Source organism: Mustela lutreola, chromosome 1 (assembly GCF_030435805.1).
Source record: "Mustela lutreola isolate mMusLut2 chromosome 1, mMusLut2.pri, whole genome shotgun sequence".
NCBI lineage: Eukaryota > Metazoa > Chordata > Mammalia > Carnivora > Mustelidae > Mustela > Mustela lutreola.
In genome coordinates, this window is record NC_081290.1 from 232,688,599 (window position 1) to 232,714,472 (window position 25,874).

A 25,874-nucleotide genomic window follows, 5' to 3' on the forward strand; every position below is an offset into this window, starting at 1 on the left:
ACCAGCCGTCATCAAATGAGTCAGATTCCCCACCATCTCTGCCTAAGGCTAAAAGCCTTCCCAGTGCTGACATCTTCCCTTGAACAGCCTGTTAGTTTGTTTTGGGGGCTGGAAACTTAAAGCTCCTTTCATTGTTCCACTGCACTGTCTGTCCATCTGGCTGTACTGCCAGATGCTGAGGGAGTTGGCTTTGCCTCTGGCTGTCCTTTGGAAACTTCACCCTCTGATTCTTGCCAGCCGTGCAAAGAAGGGGAATGAGCACTGGGCTGAAGATCAGCTGTTCTGGCCCTGCTACCAGCAAATCCTTTCTCCTTTAGGCAAATCCTTTCTTCTGTAGGCAAATCCTTTCTTCTCTAAAATAGGTAAGTTAGAGTAGCTGATCCCATGGACCCCTTCCAGTGCTAGCATGCTATGTAACCCCTAGGCAAGTCTTTTCATTCATTTTTCAAACACTTACTGAGTACCTCTCCTGTCATAGGTCCTACCCTAGGCACCTGGGAAATAAAGACGATCCAGACATGGTCTTTGCCCTTAAGGAACTCATAGTTCAGAGAGGAAATCAGACATTTTAACAAAGACTTGCTATCAGGTATATTAATGGAGATGTATAGGAGGTGCTGAGGGATCATAGAGAAAAGAACTTGCAGTCCCAGGGGAGAGCAGGGAAAGCATGGTGTAGGGGATGGTGTGTGCACTAAGTCTTACAGGATGAATACAAGTTTACCAGGCGGATGAGGGAGAAACGCAGAGGGACCAGCATCTCCAGAGGCATGGAGTATGAAGCAGCATACTTAAATGCATTCAATACATTGCAGGTGGGGTGGTTCAGAAGAACTGGGTTTATAGGGTATGGATGCAAGGCTCAGAAGGCAAGAATGGAAAGCAGGAGCCAATAATGGAGGCCTCTACCAAGCCCTGCTCAGGAAATGGGACTTTATTGTGCAGGGGGAGAGGATTAAAATTTAGGGGAGGGAAAGGTTGGATTTATGTTAATGTGAAAAATGGTTTAGGAGTTTCAAAAATGTTTATCAGTAATTGAATGGGTAAATTATGGAATGTTCACACAGTGGAATAATCAATTGAATGAATGACACGAATGAATCTCTGGACACAAGCATTCTGGACACAAGCCAGACATGTAGAGTACTTACTGTATGACTGCCATTTATATAGAGAGTTCAGAATAGACAAAACTAACCAGTGCTATAAGAAGTCAGCTTAGTGGTTACCCTCAAGTGGGCAGGTAGTGACTGGGAGAGGATACCAAGAGGCTTCTGGGATGAGTAGTAGTCTATTTATTTATCTAGATCCTGGTTGTGCAGCTGTATCTACCTTGATGAGAATTCTTTGAGCTATGCCCATTTTTATTCTTTGTACTTTTCTGTATATGTTATACTTGAATCAAAGGTTAAGAAAATGGAAAAACATGGATAGGAAGGGGCATGGTTGGAGAAAGGGAAAATATTTCATTTAAAAGCTTTGCAGTTGTCTAAGTGAGGCCTAAGCCAAGGCTGTTGAAGTGGGAAGGGAGAGAAGACTGATCCCACAAAGAGTCAGGAGTAGAATCCATAGGATCAGACCATGAGAGAGGAGTCAGGATTAGGTCCTGGTTCCGGGTTGGATGACTGAGTAGAAGGCATGTACTTGGGCAGAGATAGAAAATACAGGATTAGAGGTACAGGGGTATGACTGTTTTGAACATTTTCTCCTCTCCCACTTTTCAGATTCCATGGCCCAGTGTTCTGATGATTCCCTTGCTGCTTTTTCCCTTCTTTGCACTCATCTGATGAAACACTGACTAACCCTGGTTAAACCCAGTTTCTTTTTACTTCATGTCTGTATCAGGAGAACTGAATATTGCTGGAGAAAAAAAAATCACACAACCATGCTAAGTGGACTCACTTCACATTTACAACCGTAAATCTCACTGTCATCCACCCCATCGTACTTGTGAGTACAGTCACCATCTTATTTTATACCTTCAATTTCCTCAGACCTCCTATCCTCTCCTCCAGCTACCAAGCCAATGACCCCACCTCACACTTCCTACAGAAAATATATTGTAGTCAGAAGGGAACTACCTCATCTTCCCACTGCTTCCATTGGCCTACCCCCATATGTACTTGAGTGCCACCCTCCTTTCTCTGCAGTTCCTAAGACCAAACCTGCATTTAAGCTCAGGCTCCTGTTTCCTCTGCTTCTCAAGGACTTTGCCCTTCCAGTTATTATCCCTGATCTCTCCTGCATTATCTTTGTTACCCTCTCCGCTGGCTGATTCCAGTCAGCATAAAAATATGCTCTACAATCACCCATCTTAAACAAGAAAGCTAACTAAAAATTTTCTGAGCCTTATATCTCCATGCAACTGCCACCTCATTTCTGTCCATCCCTTCATGGCAAAGTCCTGAAAAAGAATGATCGCTATGGGGGCACCTGGGTGGCTCAGTGGGTTAAGCCGCTGCCTTCGGCTCAGGTCATGATCTCAGGGTCCTGGGATCGAGTCCCGCATCGGGCTCTCTGCTCGGCAGAGAGCCTGCTTCCCTTCCTCTCTCTCTGCCTGCCTCTCCGTCTACTTGTGATTTCTCTCTGTCAAATAAATAAATAAAATCTTTAAAAAAAAAAAAAATGATCGCTATTCACTTAATCCACTCCCCCAGCTCCTGTTTTTCCCTCCATCTTAGTGTCAACTTGGCCAAAATATGCATGCGTCTGCTTTTCTTCCAAAATTGGCATCTGCCAGATCTTCCACATATCAATAAATGATATCATCATCTACATAGTTTTCAGGCCCCAAATCTTGACATCATCCTTGAATTCTCTTTTTTCCTTACATTCCCTGTCAAGTCCTTCAGTAAGTCCTGTCAGTTGTAACTCTAAAGCACATCTTGAACCCATTCCTACTTTCCCATTTCCATTAGTGCAGCTCTAGTCCCAAGGTGATGACCAGCACAGCTTCTTGGCTAATCCCACATTTCCATTTTTGTCTTCCTAGATCCATCCTCCAAATTATAGCCAAGGAGATCTTTTTAAAACATAAATCTTAATCAGTCAGTCAATCAATCAGTCTTGTCATTGTTCTACTTAAAACCTTCCATTGGTATCAACCCACACCAAAATGAAATCCAAACTCCTTACCAGAGCCTGTAAGGCCCCAAAGAACCCAGACCCTGCCTGCCTATGTGACCTCATCTCTAGCCACTTCCCACCCTTGTTCATAGTTCTTCAGTTACATACTGGCCTACTCTTACCCCTCAGATGCACTGAACTCCTTCCCTTGGCAGGGCCTCTGTACCTACTTCTCCCAGTTATTGGGATCATATCCCCCTTGGGAATTCAGGTCTCAACTCACATGTCCCCCTCCTCAGAGAGGCCTTCCCTGGGCACTCTAGTAAAATAGTTCCCCCAGTCACTTTCTCTCATATTATCCCGTTTTTCCTTCTTTCTGCCATTTATCAGTCCCTCAAATGATCATGTTTATTGGTTCATCATCTCTCTCTTCCCCACTAAAATGTAAGCCATGTCTCTTTAATTTGCTGCTATATTCATATCTCCTAGGAAATAAAAAAAACACTCACAGCTGGCTTATGTAGGTGATTAATAAATAGCTGTTGACCAATTCAAGGAACCTGGGGGACACTCTCGGAGAGGTGTGTAGCAGACAGTTGGGTAAATGGGTCTGAGGCTCAAGAAGAAAAGACTGCTAAGTTGGGCATGAAAATTTCAGAGCTGTTCATTTCTTGGGGGCGGTGGAAGTCTGTGAGTTGCCCATGGAGAGCTGTAGAGCTAAAGATACCCGAGGACACAACTGAAAGAACCTTCATTTCAGATGTGAGCATGGGAAGAGCAAGTGCAAGAGATATAAGGAAACTGAGGGGGAAAAGGGGAACAGGAATGGAGAATGGGTTGCTTTAAGGCAGCACTTTGTTCAAACAATCTATGAAAGATCTGTTTCTTTTTGTTGTTGTTTGAATTGTCAATCTGTCATGAACCAATACTTCTGTAAAAAACAATAAAAATAAATTACTGGAAAAATTATATTTTAATAAGGCATACAAAATAGAGGCTTGAATATGTCATTAGGTTCAACAGATATAAAATTATCCTAAGTTGCTATAAAAGTTTCCAGACATTCCACTGTAGTTACCTCATCAAGAACTGGTATCAGGGCTCACAGACCTGTGCCAGTACATGGACCACACCTGAGATATCACCGCCCTGATGGTACACCTGGCCAAGAAGGGAAGACAGATGAGCAGAATATAGCCTCTGCCCTCAAGTAGCTTGAAGTCCATTGGGCTAAAACATTTGGGACACACAGTCAGACTATGTAGCAGAGAGATCAGAGCACTGCCATTATGATGCAGGCACCCAGCTTGCCACCGTCTCACCTCTGTAGGACTTGTGGCATCTCTGCCATCACTTTTTTTCATCTGTATGATGAAGAGATCATGTCAGATCATTGGAAGCTGAAGGTTCCTCATGTTGTTTGGATATGGAGCTAAAAACTCTGCATGCCAATAAGTGTCTGTGGGAGGGATGGGGAGTGATTGTTTATGGGTACAAGATTTCTTTGGGGCCTGGTAAAAATATTTTCTATTAGCCATAATTGCACCTTGGATAAACCTCATTGGCTACGATACTGCCACTACACAAAGCTGGTAAAAATATTTTAAAATTAGATTATGATAATGGTTGTACAACTCTGTAAATATACTAAAAAACATTAAATATATATTTTAATGGGTGAGCTTTATAGTATATAAGTTATATCTCAATAGAGCTCTTAGAAAGATAGAAAATCCTCCATGCCACTCAAAATCAGGAATGGTTGGGGATGCCCGGCTGGCTTAGTTGGTTAAGCGTCTGCCTTCAGCTCAGGTCATGATCCCAGAGTCCTGGGATCAAGCCTGCGTTGGGCTCCCTGCTCTACCCCCCCACCCCCACCCCATCGCCCACCTCACCCCTACCCGCAAATGCTCCTGCTCTCTTTCTCTCTCTCTGTAATTTAAAAAAAAAAAAAAAAAGAACCAGAAATGATTGGCTTGTGTGCGTGAGTGGTTGCAGGCCAGAAAGCCAGGAGGACCCAACAGGCCCCATAGCTAAGGTGGTGTTTAAGAGGAGCTACTCTTGTGTATATGAAAGTTTTCTTTTAAAGAGTACTATTCAAGGGCGCCTGGGTGGCTCAGTTGTTAAGCATCTGCCATCGGCTCAGGTCATGATCCCAGGGTCCTGGAATCAAGCCCCACATTGGGCTCCCTGCTCTCAGGGGGCCTCCTTCTCCCTCTCCCACTCCCTCTACTGTGTTCCCTCTCTCACTGTGTCTCTCTCTGTCAAATAAGTAAATAAAATATTTTAAAAAGAGTACTATTCAAAACTTATCTGTAAAATTTTGTTTTTGTTGTAAAACTCGTCTTTTCACTTATTTCCTTTTATTAAACAACATTTATGGCATCTCCCTATCCTTGTGAAGCTTAGACTCTGGCAGAATATAGACATTAGGCAAATTATTACAGAATTACTAGCTAATTGTCACTGAGATAAGTATTATTAAGGAAGAATAGAGGGTTCTATGAGAGCATAACAGGGACCTGATCTGGTCTGAAGCAAGAGAAGTCTTCCCTGAGTAAATGTTTTGAGACCTGAAGTGTAGATCTCAGTTCATCACTTAACTTGAGAAAGTCCTATGGAGAAGCATCCAGAGGGACCCAGTACTTCCATCAGGGACATGTGGGAATGGAGGGGTTCTGTGGTGGTATAATTTCAGTCCACATGGTAAGTAAAGGTCAACAGGGGTCCTCAGTGGCCCTGAGTCCTTCCTCTGTCCTTGGCCTATTCAGCCCCTCACCCAGTGCAGAGTAAAGAACTGTCCTTGCTAACCCCCAGGGAAAGATATTTCTGTATCTCAGATCCTGTGGATGTAGAGGAGTCACTGCATGGTTGAGTTACAGATCAGTGCCTGGCCACCAGAGCCCAAGCTCTTCAGAGCCGCCTGCCATCCAGGCACCCTCATTTCATCAAGACTGTAATCGGCTCCAAGCAGTCCTTGCATGAGCCTGGCTGGTATCCGGCATGACCTCATCACCGCCAACAGAGGCAGCTGGAGGCCAAGTCTCCCCTGGGTGAAGGAGAGGTCAGCCTTAGCTGGGGCAGGTCTGTTCTCTGTCCAGTATTCTCCTCCACCTGCACTGGGCCTGGAAACAGCTGAGTAGAATTCAGATTTCCTGAAGCAAGGCCATCTGCCCTTTGCTGGCCCAGTCTTGCTCCTTCAGTGAATATGCTTGTGGACAGAGTGCACAGAAAAAGGGCAGCACTGCAGCTTTAAGAAGGGATGTCAATCTGAAGATCAAGGGCTGCAGAATAGTAGCAAAGTTCCCATCCTAGAGTCAGACTGGGGATTTGCCCAGGACCAAGTTTCCCTACCCAAAAGGAGTTGTGCTTCTAGCATTCATGCTTTCTCTTCCTCTACACAGAGGCCTGGCAGTGTCACAGAAGGAGCACAGCAGAGATGCTCTCTATAGGCTTATACCATAGACTCCTTCCCAAACATGGTTTTAGAAATGAATTCTTTTAAATGTGGCAGAAGGAGCTTGCCACTTCAGGAATCCTTCAGAAACTCCCTTTGAAGTAATGAATGCTGTTTGGTTGGAAGTGCTATGTCAGGTTTAGGTTATCTGGCACTAATTCAGCCTTGCTGTGCAACCTTGAGGAGACCCTCCGCCTCACTGAGCCTCTAATGATCTAAAACTAGATCATTGGCTTTCAATCTCAAAGCTTCCTTCTGTTTTCATATTTTGTGACTTTCAATGAACGCCTTCTGATTTATCTAATTGCAAATCTAAGAATTAATCTAATACTTAATTCAGCAACTGTTAAATATTTTCCTGCAGCTGACTGCCAGTATCCCTTTTCTAGGTTCCTCTGAACCTATGCTCTTAAAGCGTCCTGAATAATTTCTTTCTTAAACTTACCACAACATGTAGTCATACAGTTATTTGATCACTAGATCTCTCCTTTGTTATATTAATGTGTTTCCTGAAGGTAGAAGGTCTGGATCTGCAGTGTTTATATTCCCAGCATCCTGCAGTATCCTTAGCACATGACGGGTACTCAGTAAACATTTGTTGAATAAATGTATTTATAATGGGCACTGGACGTTACAGGAAATAAAAAAGAGAAAGAGGCAGGCCCTTCCTTCAGGCTGTATCCCAGTTTGGTGCAGAGGCTCATCAGCAAAGCTCACTGAGAACAGTGCATGACAGTTCAGGACTCTGAAATAAACTTACTCCAAGGGCAGAATAAAAAGCATGTAATGAATGAGGAGGGAAAGATCAGTGTTGGTGTTGTAGAAGCTTCGTGGAGGAGGGGGACTGGAGGCCATTCCCGTAGGACAGGTAGAGTTCAAACAAGTAGAGGGAAGGAGGAAAGCTTTTCAGGTGCATCAGTAACAGAAATAAGATTTGCATGTTAGAGAGAAGGAAGAAGCGGGCCCCCTGCTGGATTATGGGTAGGGAGTGTGAAGAGCCTTGGGGATGAGCAGAGGACTTAAACTCCACTTCGAAATTAATAGTGCTTCTGAGGTGACTGTCGTTTGTTTAGTGACTAGTGATTTTTACTTTCAAAATTTTATTTTTTTAAATGTATTTTAGAGAGTGCAAGCACGCGCGCTTGAGGGTGGAGGGAGGAGCGGAGGAAAAGGAGAGGGGGAAGCAGACTTCTGCTGAACACAGAACCTGACAGACTCAGGGCTCAGTCTTACACCCTGAGATCATGACCCGAGCTGGAACCGAGTCAGACACTGAACTGACTGAACCACCCGGGTGCCCCAACAGTGATTTTTACTTTAAAAAATGTACAAGGTAAAAATTTCAAGCGGTACCAGAATATATATAGTGAAAAAGAAGTCTCCCTTACAGAGTCCCTGGTCCTTCTCCTCAGAAGCAACCATTGTAACTTTTCTTACATATCCTTCCTATTGCTGCTGTGAACAAATGAGCAAAAACTTAGTGGCTTAAAACAACTCAAGTTTATTATCTTAAAATTCTGGAAATGAGTCTAGAATGGATCTCAGTGGACTAAGAGCAAGGTGTCAGGAGTACATTACTTTTTGGAGACACAGAGAGAATCTCTTTTCTTGCCTTCTCTAGTTTCTAGAGCCCGCCCACATTCCTTGTCTCATAGTCCCTTTATGTCTTCAAACTGGCAGTGGTCAGTTGGTCTTTCTCCTTTATCATTCTGACATTGAGTCTTCTGCCTCCCTTTTTCACTTTTAAGGACCCTTACGATTACATTGTGCCCACCTGAATAATCCAGGGTAATCTTCCCTTCTCAGAGTTAGCTGATTAACAACCTTAATTCTTTTTTTTTTTTTAAGATTTTATTTATTTGACAGATCACAAGTAGAGAGAGAGAGGGAGGGGGAGGGGGAGGAGGAAGCAGGCTCCCCGCCTAGCAGAGAGCCCGATGCAGGACTTGATTCCAGGACCCTGAGATCATGACCTGCGCTGAAGGCAAAGGTTTAACCCACTGAGCCACCCAGGCAGCCCAACAACCTTAATTCTATCTACAACCTTAATTCCCCTTTGCCAGGTGATTTAGCACAATCACAGGCTCTAAGGATTAGAATGTGGATATCATGGGGGAGGCCATTATTCTGCCTACTAGACTTTCAGAGATATTTTATGTTTTATTTTTCTTCCTGTTTTGAATAGTTAATACTAGTACACAGTACAAAATTCAAAAGTTTTCAGTTAACAGTCTCACTCCCACCCCGTCACAAACCCAAGTGGTTTCTCCACTGTATTTTTATGACTTCTTTTTAAAAAGATTTTATTTATTTATTTGTCAGAGGCGGAGGGTGTGTACATGTAAGCACAAGCAGGGGGTCTGGCAGGCAGAGGGAGAAGCAGTCTCCCCGCTGAGCAAGGAACCCGATGTGGGACTCAGTGCCAAGACCCTAGGATCATGACCTGAGCTGAAGGCAGACATTTAACCCACTGAGGCACCTAGGAGTCCCTCTTTATTACTTTTTCCCTTGAAATTAATAAGCAGTCTGTGGGGAGACAGTTTTAAGACTATGCAGCTATCCTGCTCCTCATCAAAATTTCCCTCTGGACTTAGCTTCCATTGATGATTCTTTTTTTTTCCCCATTGATGAGTCTTTCCTGAACCAGTCTTTTATACAGTGGTTGCAAAATGAATATTTTACAACTTTCCCAACTCCAGCACTCACTCCACATTGACCACTCAGCACCTGTCATCCTTTAGTAAACAAGAGTCCTTTTCTTCCACATTTATTTATCTGTTGTGAAAATGTGCTCATGGCTACTATTGCTTTAATTGTTCTGTAACTCATTACTGTTCTTTGTTATTTTGTGCTAAAATGCTAAAACTGTCTCAGATTTGACCGGTGTGGCATACCCCCCCCCCCCTTTTTTTTTTCTTTTAGCATTTCCGTATTTCCTGGGAGAAAAAGATGTTCCCCTCTTGTGTCCACCTTGCTGCTGCCCTGGAATCAGCCATTTCTCTCAGGAGCCCTAAGACTTTTTTTTTTTTTTTTTAAGATTTTATTTATTTATTTGACAGAGAGAGATCACAAGTAGGCAGAGAGGCAGGCAGAGAGAGAGAGAGAGGAGGAAGCAGGCTCCCTGCTGAGCAGAGAGCCCGATGCGGGACTTGATCCCAGGACCCTGGGATCATGACTTGAGCCGAAGGCAGCGGCTTAACCCACTGAGCCACTCAGGCACCCATTTATTTATTTATTTATTTATTTGTCACAGAGAGAGAGATCACAAGCAGGCAGAGAGGGGGGGGGAAACAGGCTCCCCGCTGAGCAGAGAACCCAATGTGGGGCTCAATCCCAGGACCCTGAGACCATGACCCAAGCGGAAGGCAGAGGCTTAACCCACTGAGCCACCCAGGTGCCCCACCCTAAGACTTTTTAATGAGCAATTTTATTATATGCTGAAACCTGAGTACCATGTTTGCTTATTACCCTTTCTGTTGACAGGACCAGGAAATATATATGGTTATATACACATGTGCATACACGTATGTGCATATACATATTTATACACATATGCATATTGCATGTACATATTTTTGAAATCCTGAATACCACTACCTCCCATTCCAGTCCATCCCCACTGGGTTCTTCTTTGTCTTCACACATTTCTTCTTTATATGCCCCTTCTTCTTGTAGGGAGAATGCTGGCTCCAAACAGCACTGATACATTTGCTCATTTTCTTACTCCTATAATACATCTAAGAAGGCTTCATCCTTGCCTCACCTGTTCCACTCTAGAAAACAGACCTACTAAATGAAGTTCAGATCAGGGTTTGTTTACAGTTCTCATGCCTACTCCATCCAAGGCTAAGAGTATAGAGTCAAATGTTACTTGGGTGGTATTTTTTCCCCTTCATTGTGAGTCTTAATCATTTGAAATACGGTTGGGTTAATTTTTCAATTCACTTGTAGTTTTCAGGCTTTTCTCTCTTACCTGTTTTTGTTTTAATTTTGTTGTTTGAACTATATAGAAAGATATATTCAGAAAAGTAAAACTCTCTCCTGTATCCCTTTCTACCCTTTTTCTGCTCCCCTCAGTGAGCCCTGACCCCATGTTTCTTTGTATAGGTAAATTATATGTATTTTTAAATATACCCTTTTTTCCTACACAAGAGGTAGCACACGATATATGCTCTTCTGCAGTCTGGTTTTTTAACATAACCATATTTCCTGGAAATCACATGATAGCAGTTCACAGAGGTCTTCCTTATTCTTTTTTATAGCTGCATAGTATTCCCCTGTGTGTTTGTATTGTATTTCCTATGCTTAGACATTGAGTTTTCCAGTATTCTTTTAGTTACCAATAATGGTACAGTGAATAACCTCTTACACGTATATTTGGGATTGTTGGAGGTGTGTCTTTATAGTTAAGTCCTAGAAGTGGTATTGCTGGGTCAAGGGGTAGATATATATTCCTTTAGTTAGATATTGTGAATTTCTCCTCCACAGAAGTTGTACCATTTTTGCATTCCCACTAACAATGTTATATGAAAGTGCCTGTTTTTCTCACCTCTCCCAACCGAGTGTATTGTCAAGCTTTAAGATTTTTGCCAGTCTGGTAGGTGAGACATAGTGTCTTAGCATAGTTTTAGTTTGATTCTCCTGTTATGATTAAAGTTAAGAGCCATTTCGTATCTCCTGTGAATTGTCTTTTTCATGTCTTTTGCCTGTTTTTCTATAGGACTTTTGGTCTTTTTCTTAATTTTTGAAATTTCTTTCTATGTTAAGGATGCAGCCTTTTATCTGTGATCTATATTGCAAATATTTTCTCCTACCTTGGACTGATATGTTTTTAATACTTCGCATATAATTTTGATACACAGCCAGGATTGCAAACCACTGGAATAGTTTAAACTGTGCCAACTGGAACAGTTTCTTTCTTTTTTTTTTTTTTTTAAGATTTTATTTATTTATTTGACAGAGATCACAAGCAGGCAGAGAGGCAGGCAGAGAGAGAGGAAGGGAAGCAGGCCCCCTGCTGAGCAGAGAGGCCCAGATGCAGGACTCGATCCCAGGACCCTGAGATCATGACCTGAGCCGAAGGCAGCAGCTTAACCCACTGAGCTACCCAGGCACCCAACTGGAACAGTTTCTTAAAGGAGAGTACATACAGAGAAAGGATCATGAGCTGAGGACTCAGCCTTGGATGTTACCCATAACCTGAGACAGAAGAATGAACAGGAACCTGCGTAGGAGATAAAGTCATGGGTGTTAGGTATCATAAAAATCAAAGTGGAAAAGAATCGAAAGGAGGAAGGATTGGTCAGCAGCACTGATTACTGTAGCCATGAGGAAGAAGAAAGAGTTGTTGGGTATGCTAATGAGGTCCATACCTCTGCCTTCCAACACTGCTTCATCCCCGCTTGTTCAGCCTGAGAAAATACTCTCCTGATCTCTTTGTTTTCATCTAGCAGTATTTCCAGGGACTGGGCTATAGGAGGTCTCACCTAACAAATAGAAATTGAAGGAACATAGCCCAGCTGCATCATAACTGAAGCATAATTACTCAGTTAGTAAATATTTATTAAGCTCCTACTGTGTGCCAGCTACTATTCTAGCCACAGTCTGTCACAAGACCTCACTTTAAATGTGTGATTCTCGGGGCACCTGGGTGGCTCAGTGGGTTAAGCCGCTGCCTTCGGCTCAGGTCATGATCTCAGGGTCCTGGGATCGAGTCCCTCGTCGGGCTCTCTGCTCAGCGGGGAGCCTGCTTCCCTTCCTCTCTCTCTGCCTGCCTCTCTGCCTACTTGTGACCTCTCTCTGTCAAATAAATAAATAAAATCTTTAAAAAAAAATGTGTTTCTCTTTCTGAAAAGTTTCTTTTTCCAAGTCCATCCATCTGGTTTGTCATGCAGCCTCAACTGAGACAAACTTGGTAAAGTCCTTAGAATTAATTAGAGAAAAATCCTTTTGAGGGGAATGGAATCATTAGCACCAGTTAGAAGCTCTGAATCAAAAATGGCCCTCCTAGCCTGCAAGTCTATTCCCTGCCCTCTCCTTCCTCCTAATCTTCCCACTGCCCTTCCACTTTTATTTTTGGTGACTGTTGCCTAGTGACCAGAGTTGGCCAGAAAGGAAGGAGCATAAACTGAGAGAGTCTTTGTTGGCGGTGGTTCTGTTTTTTTTTTTTTAAGCCACAATTTTATGAGGGAGATGAGTAATTCCTTCAGCCTTGATGGGGGGGTTGAAAAGCAGACATCAGCAGATGAATGGTTCCTGCACCCAGGACTGGAGCCTGTAGCATTTAATATCATAAAGATGCCCACCTCCACACTCCTGATTCTCTCCCTACTAGGAAGTATAGTTAGCAAAAATTAGTTAGCAAAAATATTTCATTGGTTTCTGTTTTTCCAAGTATTCTCGAAGCTGCCTATAAAGAAGGCCTCCTGCTTTCCTGAAGGTCAGAGTGAAAGTTTGTATATTTTAGTATATAGTTGGCTCTTGAACAATGCAGTGGTTAAGGGCGCTATGCAGGCAAAAATCTGCTTGTAACTTTCGACTCCCCCGAGATTCAATGATTAATAGCCTACTGCAGATCAAAAAAGTCTGACCAATAATATAAATGGTTGATTAACATACATTTTGTATATTATAGGTATTATATACCATATTCTTGTAATAATGTAAGCTAGAGCAAAGGTGTCATTTAAAAAAATCATAAGGAGGAGAAAATAGATGTATAGTACTATTTTTCAAAATAAATCCATGTGTAAGTGACCCGCACAGCTCAAATCTGTGTTGTTCATGGGTCACCTGGGCTTCATTGCAGTAAGCCTGGCTCAACCACCACTTTAATGTACCAATTGCTCTCATACAAGCAGAAGGCTTTACTTAGCTTTGGGAATAAACATGTAAGTGGCAGTGTAAGCCATCTCTTAGTAAACCCTCTTCTCTGCTGTGGACATTAGGCTGGGATTGGTCAGCAGAAGCTTAAACATCTGGTCAGGTCAGTCCTTTGGGGTGGTTGATGTTTTATAGACAACCCATCAAGATTGATTGGCCTCATAACTGAATTAGCCAGATGTGTGGGCATTGTGTGCCCTCTCCTCAGCCTCCCTTCAATGTTGTTAGACAGAAGCAGACATGCGATTAGCATGTTTGAAGATTATGTGTTTTCAGTGCATGAACAAAAGCTGCTGCCTTCTGCAGAGACGTGGCTCTGCCCCAGACGTCAACAGTATAATTGTTGACTGCTAAATTCAGCCCAGACCCCAGGCTTGGCTGCCTTGGTCTCAGCTGTCATTTGTGGGCGGGGGTGGGGGAATGCAGAAGCCCAGGGACCCAGGCTCTTATTATGTGCACTTTGAACTCTGCTTTATCCCGAGTCATTCACTTCCATGACAGTTGCTCCCAGCTGCTTTCTGGGCACAGAACCTGATGCCACTTCTGAGGGTAGTCTGTGCTGGATTGTGGGGAGAGAGAGAGAAGTGGGCTGGTCTCCTAAGAGTCCACAACTCCAGGAAACTTGCCCAAAATGGAAATGAGCTGAGGATCCCTGTACTCCTAGTGCTTATGCCGCATGCTATTCGGAAACATCTCTCATCTAGAAAACCCCTACCTTAGGTTGCATTGAACAGAAATCCTTGGCAGGAATAAGGCAAACCCTATTTCCTACCTAACTCTATATATGAATTATGTTTGAACACTTATTTACATGCTATTGTACTACCTCTTTTCTAACCAGACTAGCCTACATATTTGCCTTACAACAGGCCAAGCATTTTCATGTCTCCAATAGCTCTGCTGATGCTTAATATTCTGTAGACTCTCATATTCAGTGTATCTAAACCCAACCTTCCACAGACTCCCCCATATTCATTATTTGGTGACTGGAAGCAACAATTATTGGTCACCAAACAAGAAAGTATTGTAAGTCTGATGACTTCACTCTCACTTTTTATCAAGCATGACTGTCTTAGAATTTTCTCTCCCTTTTGTCTGCTAAAGAGATGGGTGGGGAGCTTCGCGTTCAGTATGCGATCTCTGCAATAGACCATTGGTGAGATGCATTGTAGGAAGGAATGCCTAATAATGGTAATTGTACTAAAAATAGCAATAGAGGGACGCCTGGGTGGCTAAGTTGGTTGGACAACTGCCTTCGGCTCAGGTCATGATCTTGGAGTCGCGGGATCGAGTCCTGCATCCGGCTCCCAGCTCCACGGGGAGTCTGCTTCTCTCTCTGCCCTTCTCCTCACTCATGCTCTCTCTCCCTGTCTCTCTCTCAAATAAATAAATAAAATCTTTAAAGAAAAAAAAATAGCAATAGCTATCATTTATTGAGTCCTTACTGTGTACTAAGCTCTATACTATGGCTTTTTTTTCCCTCTCTTAATAATTAAAATAACTGAATTTGATACTCTTATTATCTACATATTCCATGTATAGAAACAATGGCACTGTTAAGTAACTTGGCCAAGTTCCACCACTCACTAGCAAGTAGCACAGCCATTGTGCCATTGTGGTCTATCTCTGCTTGTGATATCATGAGCAGAATTACCAGTCTGTATCCCCAGAGCCTCTACAGGGTCTGGCATAAAATAGGTGCTCTGGAATGTTGGTTGGTTGAATGAATGAATGAATCCATGTTCTTCCCATTGAACTTGCTTTCAGGCTTAAAGAGGGACTGGCTGAGCATTTGTAGCTTATGCCAAGAAGTATGGATTTTGTCTCCTCTCCTAATACCCAGCTGTACACAGACATGTTCCCTCCCACTCAGTAACAAACTGCCTGGAACTCTTTCCTGGCTCATATTTACAAGAGAATGTGATAAATTCTGTATTGATCCCTCCTGTTCCACTGTAAATTTTGCAAAAGATGATTAAATAGAGCAATAGAGTCTGCAGGCATTGTGGCTCAATATGTTGTGGAGTGGCGTATCGACCTCCTCCATCCAAAGGCAGCCAGCGCCTATCCCTGCTGCCCCAGACCAGTAATTAAAATCCTGTGAGACTGGGATTTAAAATCCAATCATATCCCTGAATCAAGGCTTCTAGCCTCCCCATGTGACGAGTGCAATAAGGTAACGGCAGGAGCATGTTTATGTCTGTGCTGAAGAAGTCCCCATAGGGTGGGTAAGAAATGGAGAGTTGGGTAGCCCTGCTGGCTAAATCACTTCACCCTGACATCACAGCCACTTGTAAGACAATCTGTAGGTACATAAACAAGTCCCCGCCAAAGATCAGATCTCAAGCTCTAAGAGCAAAATACCATGCACGGAATTCATGAATTGTGTTTTCAGTGTACACTTCTGTTCCCACAGCCAGTAGTTGGTTTAAGCAAGTGATTTGGCTTGATTAAGCTATGGCCTTTAATAATCAAATATGTGTTTGCATTTCTACAGGATCTCTTTGGTTTAATCTAAGCTGAAGCCAACCTTCTCTGTGCTGAGGTCTGTAATCGAGGCACAAGATATTCTTGAAATAAACTTACCCATCTTCTCCCAGCAGGACCAGGAACTCTTTAAGAGCTGGGACAGTGTTTTCTTTCTTTTTTATTTTTATTTTTTGAAGATTTTATTTATTTATTTGATGGTGGGGGGTAGTCCCAGTGAGGCAAAGAGGCAGGCAAAGAGAGAGGGGGAAGCAGGCCCCCTGCAGAGGAGAGAGCCCGATGTGGGGCTCAATCCCAGGCCCCTGAGATCATGACCTGAGCTGAAGGCAGAGGCTTAAGCCACTGAGCCACCCAGGTACCCTGGGACGGTGTTTTCTTATTCACTTTTGAATTCCTAGCACTCAGCTTGATTCCAGACACATAAAAGGTTCTCAAAAAGTATCTCTGAATGAACAGACATAAATTAACAATTAGTCTTGGGGAAAAAAAAACTCCATAATTAATAGATCTACTATAGTCATCCACTCAGTGCTTGAACCGTTCTAGTGCTGGGGAACTCATTTGTTCCTGAGGCTGCCAGAATCTATCTTTGGATAATGATTAGAAATTTCTTATATTCAACCAGAATCTGCTTCCAAGGGCCTTAACTTTACTGCGGGGCTTATGTAGAATGAATCTAATCCTTGTTCCACTGCTGGCCCTTCCAATACCTGAAGATGCAGGCATATTCTTCTGAGCTATCTTTTCTCCAGCCTGCACCTCCAGTTCCTTAACCCATTATTCTCATGTGGCTTCCCAAACTTTTTCTACTTTTTAAAAAGTATTTTACTTATTTTTTTAGTAATTTCTACACCCATCATAAGGCTTGAACTCACAACCTAGAGATCAAGAGTCACGTGCTCTTCCAGTTGAGCCAGCCAGGCACCCAACCCTTTCCTATTTTGATCACACTTCTCAAACCATCTCTACTTTGCCTCTCTTCTAAAACCCGTGACTTCCCATTTATTTCCATTACTTTTCATATCATTTGTTTCAGCTCTTAATGTCAGCCTTCCACCAGGTGTATCTGGCTCTTCTCACCATAATCTGATGCCTACAGGTTTGATGAACAGACCTTCCTGTGATATTTTTTGTCAAGGATAAACATACTAAACAGGACCAGCCCTATTTGCTGCCACTCAGAACTTCCTTCCAGGTCATCTATGATCATTCCCCTTGGGTCTGGTTAGTCCACCAGTCACTACTAACCTTCCATACTGTACTGGCACCCAGCCCACAATTCTCCATCATGTCCTCAGGTTATCCTGAGATACCCCATCAAATGTCTGATGAAGTCCACATTTGCCCTGACTACATCTATTGAGCACAGATAATCCCGATGAAGAAAGGAACTGAGGTTAGTCTGGCATGACTTGGGTTTCTGTGACCCCATCCTCATTGCCTGGTAACCATCACCATTTCCTTTTCTAGGTAGTCACAGGGCATCCTTTTAGTGATACATCTGATTTTGGAGATGAGGCGTGTGTGTATAAAAAGTATGTGATCGGGGCGCCTGGGTGGCTCAGTGGGTTAGGCTGCTGCCTTCTGCTCAGGTCATGATCTCAGGGTCCTGGGATCGAGTCCCGCATCGGGCTCTCTGCTTGGCAGGGATCCTGCTTCCTCCTCTCTCTCTGCCTGCCACTCTGCCTGCTTGTGATCTCTCTCCGTCAAATAAATAAATAAAATCTTAAAAAAAAAAAAAAAAAAGTATGTGATCAGTTAGGTATTTTAGGGGTTCAAAGGAGGACTCTGGGTGGTTAGCAAAGGGGAGTTGGCCACCACTGAAGAGAATAGTGACACCTCTGTGTGGTCTAGTCCTCCTGGTCACTTGGAATTGAAAGTCTGGGGGTGGAACCCAGGACTGTGGGCAGGTGGAAAGAACCCTAGACTGGAAGGCTCCAACCTTCCTTTTTCCAGACGTCTCCAGTGTTTTTTTCCTTAGTGCTGACTCAGTGTAACACCTCTGCTCTTCCCCAGCTGGTGCTGTGCTTTCCTGTCTCTCCAACTACATAGTATGTAGCTCTCTTGTAATGTGGGGAGGGGAGTTGTCATCCTCATCCCCTTGTCTGCCCTCACCACACTGCATTGTCACTGTTTCCGTTCCTGTCTCCCATCAGTCTGGGTTCTGTCCAAAGGCAAGAACCGGTCTGACCCTACTGTGTACCCACCACTTGGCCTAGTGTCAGTTTTCAGTGGGTTTTAATAGAATGGCTGGGTCCAGTCATGAGGCAGTAGCTCTCTATTCCATGAACTTTAGATATCCCCCTCTCTGCAGGCAAGGGGTCTCAACTGACTGTGTCTGTTGGAGAGTTAGGAGTTACAGATAATCTTTTAGGATGTCAGTTAATGTGGGTCACTATTCACCTGGTCCCCAGTTGGGGAAGCCCCAAATGAAAGGAAAAGGAAACGGCATCTCGTACCCTACAAAGCTGTCAATCTCAAAGCTACCTCTAGAAATCTCCTGTATCCTGGTTTTGGAGCATCTCAGCACACTGGAAAGGAAGAAGAGAGATGATTTTTTTTTCCCTGTTTTTGAGTCGTCAGGTCTTTGGAAGATAGCACTATGTGGTGGAAAAGCAGACCTGGCTTCTTTAAAAAACAACAAAAAAACTGATTATGTAAAATTGTGTACAAAAGAAAGAATAGTGTAATAAATCTGTGCTTTAAATTCCAGCTCTACTGTTTGTCTGCTGAGTGACCATGGGCAAATTATTTCAGCTCACTGAGCCTGTTTTCTCTGAGTCTTTGTATGATGAATAATTCAGACACTATGTACAAAGGCCTTATACCCAACAAATGTTAGCTTACCTCTTTTCATCTTGCTCTTCTGCCAGACTCCATTAAATCGCCTGGAAAATGGGGAACATAATACCTCTTCTGCTTTCTTCAGATTGTTAAGAATGAAATACATGGAAGGATTCAGCACAGGGTATGGCATGTAGTGAGTGCTGGTAAAGCTTGTTGGTCACAAGGGAGGCGGATCTAGAGGTGCACAGGTATGTGTGTGTATATATCTTGAGAGTGCTTACTGGTGTGATTTATGGAAATAGCTCGGGACAAGATGTCAGGGAATTGGGGCTCTTCCTGGTTCCACTCATTCTGACAGCATTCTGGACAGATCTCTTCTCTCTCTGACCTGAGGAGCTAAAGGCATACTAACTGTGAGGACTAAATGGGGATGGGCCCCCAGGAAAGGGAGGGTGTTGGAAAGACAACAGGATCCCATGGACAGACAAGAGAGCACTGAGAGCTGGAGGGTGGTAGAGGCTACCCATAGGGAGGGACCTTGAAGAAGGGGTAGTCAGGGAAATAAGGAGCAGGGTTCCAGGTGTGAAGAGTGGTTCAAACAACAGGGTGGAGACAGGGAAGACTTGTGGTTTTTCTGACATGGTCATTCTGTCTTTCTAGGAATGCTTCCTTGGTGGGGAACTCACATCCAGAAAGAGCAGATCCTTCCACACTGACATCTCTGATTATAGGGGAATTTTCCCTTATATTCAACAAAAAAACCTCTAATTGGGGGTAAACAAACTGTTGAAATAGTGAAAATCAAGATGAAGATGGTAAAGGAGCTAGCAGTAAAAATGGAAGGAAGAGTGAATATAAACATTATTACAAAGAACATTGTACCGTCTTTTTCCCCCCAATCATTTTCAAGCTTTTTGTTTTACTTGGTCCAAACAAAACCCTTAGAGGTAGGCAAGGGAGCAGTTGTTACCACCAGAGAAGTGAAGAAAGTGTCCTGGATCACACAGCAGGGAAGTGGTAGCCCCCACCCATGCAAGCTCCGCCAACCCTCCTCCCACCCCACCCCACCCCCCCACCACCACCACCCTGCTTCTTGCTTTTTTAGAGAGCTGGGAGCCAGCTACATGCAGGGGATGGGGTTAGTCAGGGAAACTCATGGGTGGTAGACCTGGATCACTAGAAGGTCAAAATGGCTGATAGAACCACAGGGGTCGGTGTCAGTGGGGAGTATATGAGCATGTCAATGTTATTAATAATACAGCTTAACACATTTGTACACTGTTGTGTTTTTTTAAAGCCTTCTTATACTAACATTATCTTCGTTGATATTCACAGAAGCAGGCAGAGGGCCAGAACAAGTAGTGACAGGGGTAGAGGGAGTAACAAGCCCCCTCCCCCACCCTAATTTCATCCCTTTCCCAAGGAAGGGCAGGTGAGCCAGTCTGTCCTACCTCTTCCTGCCCACTTCCCCCCACAGGGCCTAGAGGGTGTTGGGCCTGACCTGACCTAATTTTCCAGAGAGATTTCTTGGGACCAGGAAAGAGACTAGGAGCTTTGGCCTACAGGAGTCAGTAACAGTCATACACTTGCTGTCAGAGGGCTCTTCTGAGGCCAGAAGAGCAGCCATGTTTTGTGTGATCTCAGAAGATAGTCCCTGGAAAGAAATCCATTCATTTGGTTAATCTTAGTGAAACTTGTTCTGTGCCAGGCCCTGTGCTGCGTAGCAAGGATACAGCAGTGGATCAGACATGATCCCTGACTTCAAAGAGCTCTCAGTGACATACTGTTTCCATGCACAGTGATCAGTAAGGTAGAAGCAGAAGGGCCCGTGGGAACACAAATGGTGATACCAAACCTGGGATGGGAGGGAAACCAGGAAGGTTTCTTGGAGAAGCCTGAACCAGGTCTTTAAATATGACCAAGTGTTTGCTGGAAGACTAAGGTGGGAGTGGGTTTGGAGGGAGAAGTTGGGGCTCATATGAAACTGAGTTCTGTCCTCGGTTTAGTGGGGGACCCCTTAGAACCATGAGCTCGGGGCTAGGCTCTGGGCGTAGTCAGGCAAGCCAGGGTGAGCCCACCTGTTTCTGATATAGTGGAGGGGAATCTTTTCTTAGGGACTTGGAAGAGCTCACCATTAAGGTGTTTTTCTACTCAGAAAATCTATGATTGTGTCAAACCAAAGACAGCCACTATGCCAGAAAAGAGCAGGGGGTTCCCTGGGTCCCAGTTGGCCAGACTTCTGTCCTACCAACACCATTTCTACTGCTTTACATGATAAGACCCAAGCCAGCACTAGTACCAGCCAGGACCAGCCCATACCACCCCCCACATATACACCTTACTTTGCTGACCCAAGCCCTATTGACAGATCCCCCAGAATCTGAAGGAATTCAAGACAAATGGTTAAGAGGATGGAGTTAATAAAATTTGAAAAATTGAGGCCTGTCACTCCACTAAACTTTTTTCAATACCACTGACAGAAACATATTTCCCCAATGAGTGACCTTCCACAGCTGTAGCGGGCAGGCACAGCCGCAGCAGTGCTGCCAGGAAGTCATTCTGCTATTTATCAAATATTATAAGCTGGGACACACTAATCTGGCGCAGGGAGAGGAGAGGAGGGGTCCTGCTCTATACTGCCTGGGGTGCTCCAGGTGTTGGCCCCAGCCCCAGACAGCCAGTGGGAGGTGACGGATGGCCTGCGATTAGCACTCCCCACCTCCATTCGGCCCTCTCACTTACTCCCAGAGGCCTGACCCTCTAGACCAGCTGCTTGGCCCGGAGGGGCCCTGGGTAGGAGACAAGGGGAGGTCAGGCCAGGGCACGGGCCATCCTGATGCCCCCGGAGAGGGCAGACGGGTGACACCCAGTGTGGTTATTTATTGGAGTATAATGGTTTGTGGCCGTTGGTCGTGGAGGTGAAATCGATCAGTTGTAAAAGTCAGGTTCTATCAATTATTACAGCAATTAGTCAAGTCAGAGCAAGGGTGTGGGGGGCTGGGGGACTAATATTAGATGGACATTTTCCATGGTGCCCCCACTTCAGCCTTCCTAAAGTGGGAGCAGAAGTGCTGCCCTGAGGCTCCAGAACCTTGGAGAAACTGGCTGGCTTCCCCCTTCAGAGTGGCTGGGTGGGGATTGACTGAGAGCCTCCTGAGCTAGAGATTGGCCCAGTACTGTTTTAAAAGCCATCCCTGTGCTCGCTGGCCCAGGTGCAGAGATGTCCTACCTGTCCCCATCCTATCATTTATGAGAAGTGACATGACTCCTACTAGAAATTACTCAGTGGCCAGTGTTTATGGCACACATTTTTCATTCTGTAAGCAAATATAGATCACTGACAACACTTGTTTGACGCAGCTAATCTCATCCTCTGTTCTTTCTCCCACTGTCTTCCTCTCCCACTTTTCCTTCCTTGCCTCCCTCTCCTTCTCTTTCATTTCTCTTCTCCCCTTCGCTCCTCTTGTCTTTCCCTTCTATAGGTCTCTCCTTATAGATTCCTCTTTTCTCCAGCCCATATCTAGTGACTGAGTTCCCCTCAAGGCTACCTAAAATGGAGGCCTTTCCCCTGCTGAATTGTAGCTCCCTTTTGGCCCTAGCCATGACCTAGGAACTTGGGGGGAGGGGAGGATGCCATCTGCCAGTGGCCCTCAGCCTTGTGGACCCCTCAGTGTTGAGCACCAGGGGGATGCTGGGTTGGGCTGTTAAGGCCAGACTAGGTGAACAAGCACCTTAGTACTCCATTCCTTTCCGCCGCCCCTCCCCCCGCCCAGTACTGTCTATCTTTCCTTAAACGCACACTGACATTCAGCCTGAGTTGTGGTTGTTCAGTCATCTCTCATCCCCATTAGCTTCTGGAAAGCTGGGATTGTGCCTTCATGCACACTGTAGGTAGCGTCTAATCGTAAAGACAGGAAGAGGAGTCTGCACAAGAGATAGCCACAGGGGTGTGAGGAAAATCTAAAAAAAAAAAAAAAAAAAAAGTTTTATAGAAATCAAAGGAAAATGGCCAAGATATCACTTGCTTCAAAGTGGTCAGGAAATAACAAAAGAGAAGACTATTCCTTGGCTTTGCCAGTCTCCCATCATCCTGCATCCAGAGCCCTTCAAATACAAAGCCCCCAGTCACCACCAGTAGAACTGAAAGAAGGAGGCTCCAATGGAGCCCCTAAGGACTTGGCTACTAATTAGGAAGAGCACAGACACCCTCCTTACAGGGAGGTACCACTTGGTCCTGTAAGTGGTGAAAAGCCGGGGAAGGTTATTTCAGCAGGGCTGTGTCAGAGCCGCCCCATGGGAGCGTGGAGAATTGGAATTGAGAACACCTGGCAATGAGTTGGACTCCTGGTCCAAGCAGATAATTAGCTTTGTGACCTTGGCCTAGTTGGTTCAATTTTCTGGGCCCCAGTTCTCATGTCTGTGGCATGGGGATTTTAATTTCTTCTCTCAGCTCTGGTTGCCAGGGTTAAGTGATACGGTGTACATGAAGTGCAGAGTTCAGTGTCCAGCACATAGTTTGTGCTCAGCAAATACCCGTAGCCCCCGTGACCACCACTCCTACTAGGTTTATAGCCAAGAGAGACTCAAAGACTTGTACGCATACATTCAGAGCAGCATTGTTCACAATAGCCTAAGGGAGAAACAACCCAAATGTCCATCAACTGATGCATGGTTAAGCAAAATGTGGCCTATCCACAGAATGGAGCTTTACACATCCATGAAAAGGAATGCTGCATTCCTGCTTTCATGTTGCAGCATGAATGACAGCTACTACAACATCAGTGAACCTTGAGAACATGCTGACTGAAAGAAGCCAGACGGAAAAGGCCATATATTGTATGTTTCCTTTTATATGAAATGTCAAGTATAGACAGATCTATAGAAACAGAAAGTAGACTAACGGTTGTTGGGTTTAGGGGGAATAGAGGTATCTGATAATGGTTATGGGGTTTCTTGTCAAGATTATGAAGATGATCTAGAATCAGTGGTATCTATGTATAATCAGTTGTATATATCTAGAGTGGTTGTACAACCCTGTAAGTATATTTAAAACCAGTGAATTTTATACTTTAAAAGGTTGAATTTTATGGTGTGTGAATTATATCTCAATAAAAAAGAACATAAATATTTCAAATTGTTGTTAGAAAATAGGATTATGTATAAAAGTATTAATTTTTCTCATTGATAAGTGTCCTTGGCCTGGATCGTACTTCTTGCTCTCTGCCCCACCCCCTCTTCCTCCCACACCTGTTCCTCTGTAGTCCAGGCAGACAGCCACATGTAAATGCTTAATAAATGCTTATAATTGTTGAAAATTTATAGACCTTTAAGAAGTTGAGAGCTTCAGTAGGAGTAGTTTTATATCCTGGAACAGATGTTTCCACAGCGTAGGACTGAGAAATGCTGGGTTTTGTAGTCCATCAGCAAACCATAGCTAGATACCTACCTTGAGCCAGGCCGTATGCTGATGTGCATTTGCCTGCATGTACAGTGCTCCCAACCAGCTCACTATATCCTTATGACAGGGGTGGAGTCTTAACCCTTCTTTACTTCTAGATAGTACTTCCTTAGCAAGAAAGAAGATCAAGGAAATGTTCTATTTAATACATAGTTCTTGAGCATCTGCTCTTTTCAAGGCACAGCTTTCTGTGGTTTGAGAGAAGTGCTTTGGGGGCCAGGCCAGATCTGATTCTTCTGTGTCTCAAGCCCCACACATTCAGGGTTTGCCAAACTGAATGGTATGGACACTTTTTGAAGAGGAGAGTGAGGTGTTCAAACCTGGCCTTGGGAAGGAGATTCTAGCAATGTGGAGGTCAGGGGAGCCCTTCCTCCATATCTTCCAAGACATTGCACCAAGTAGTCCCAGTTTAAACAGGCTTGTCAGTTGCCCGTTTAAAAGAGAAAGAAGGTAGATAGATGGCCTGGGCAAGCCCCTTCTTTTTATCATACTTCAAGTTCTTTGTCCTCAAATCACAGCAACTAATGATTGGAAGAAACGCCTGCCTATACACACACATTCACCAACAGTTAGGCACTGACAAGGGCATCAAACCTGGAGGCTGCCATAACCAGCTTCCTAGTGATGCCTCCTCCCAGAAGACTCTACTAACTCTGGTAGACAGGAAATACCAAGGTAAAAGGGCATTAAAGGAGAGAGAGAGAGAGAGGAGCAGAGAGCAGGGGAAAAGGGGGCTGTTTTACTTTTTTTTATATTCTTTGCTTTAGAAAGGAACCCCTTTTATATGATTTTATTAATGAATATTCATCTATATGCAAATGACCTTAATCATACGGGTATTTTAATGACTGATGCGTTGGTGGTAGGATATATTAATCTATGTGTTTGGTATATTAGCATGTTCAGCTGTGTGTATATTTGTGTACAACACACCTATGTGTACATATAACACATCTTTGTATACATGGTAGTATGGGTAATGTTTTTGCACATGAGTGCGTATATGTTTATGAACCCTGATACCCTGACCTCGGTGTTAGAACTAAGGACTGTCCTCTCAGAGTACCTTGACATGTTTTTCTCACCATTCTACAATCTCTTAGGGTTTGTTGCTCCCTACTTCGAAGGAAATTCCTTCTCTGAAGTCAGGGCCCAGGTTACCTCTGAGAGAAGGCTGAGGCCTCACTATGATCACTCATAGAGCCTTTGACTACTTCTCTTCCTGCCAGGAGCCAACCCTCTGCAGAGGAATGAAATGGGACACACACCCTTGGATTATGCCCGAGAAGGAGAGGTGATGAAGCTTCTGAGGACTTCCGAGGTGAAGGTAAGTCTCAAAAAAAGGAGAAGGCCTCTGGGCACTCCCTACTGCATTTAATCTTTCACTCATTAAATTATGTCTGGCTCCATACCAAGCCACTTCTCCTTAGGGATTATTGTCTGTTTAAATACAAGTCCAGCCCCCAGTTTCATCAAGAATAAGTAGCTGCCCCTGTCATGACCAGGCAGAGGCCTGAGCCACTTCTGACTTCTGAGGACTAAGCTTCAGATTCAGTTTTTGGGGTAATGGGCCTTCTAGCTCCTTTTCATAGGGCCAGGGATAGTTAGACAAAATCTTTAGCCCAAGTACTATTACCTCACCTCACATATTCTATAACCTCAGCAGGCAATCCTTTCCCATCATCACTCCTTCCAGAACCATTCTCTGACCCTTCCCCTCCACACATACTTCAAAGA

The 25,874-nt window shown here is 44.1% G+C and overlaps 1 protein-coding gene and 1 pseudogene across 3 annotated transcripts in view; one reads left to right on the forward strand and one right to left on the reverse strand.

The window, feature by feature from the left end:
* The window catches only part of CLPB (ClpB family mitochondrial disaggregase), a 142,588-nt gene that overhangs the window by 78,406 nt on the left and 38,308 nt on the right, over positions 1-25,874 (forward strand). For all 3 annotated transcript variants that reach the window (XM_059133529.1, XM_059133534.1, XM_059133541.1), the window contains one exon: positions 25,367-25,464. In XM_059133529.1, coding sequence (XP_058989512.1) covers positions 25,367-25,464 — 98 coding nt within the window. The remainder of the gene's footprint in view (positions 1-25,366; positions 25,465-25,874) is intronic.
* On the reverse strand, positions 4,479-4,657 carry LOC131822842 (U4 spliceosomal RNA; annotated as a pseudogene).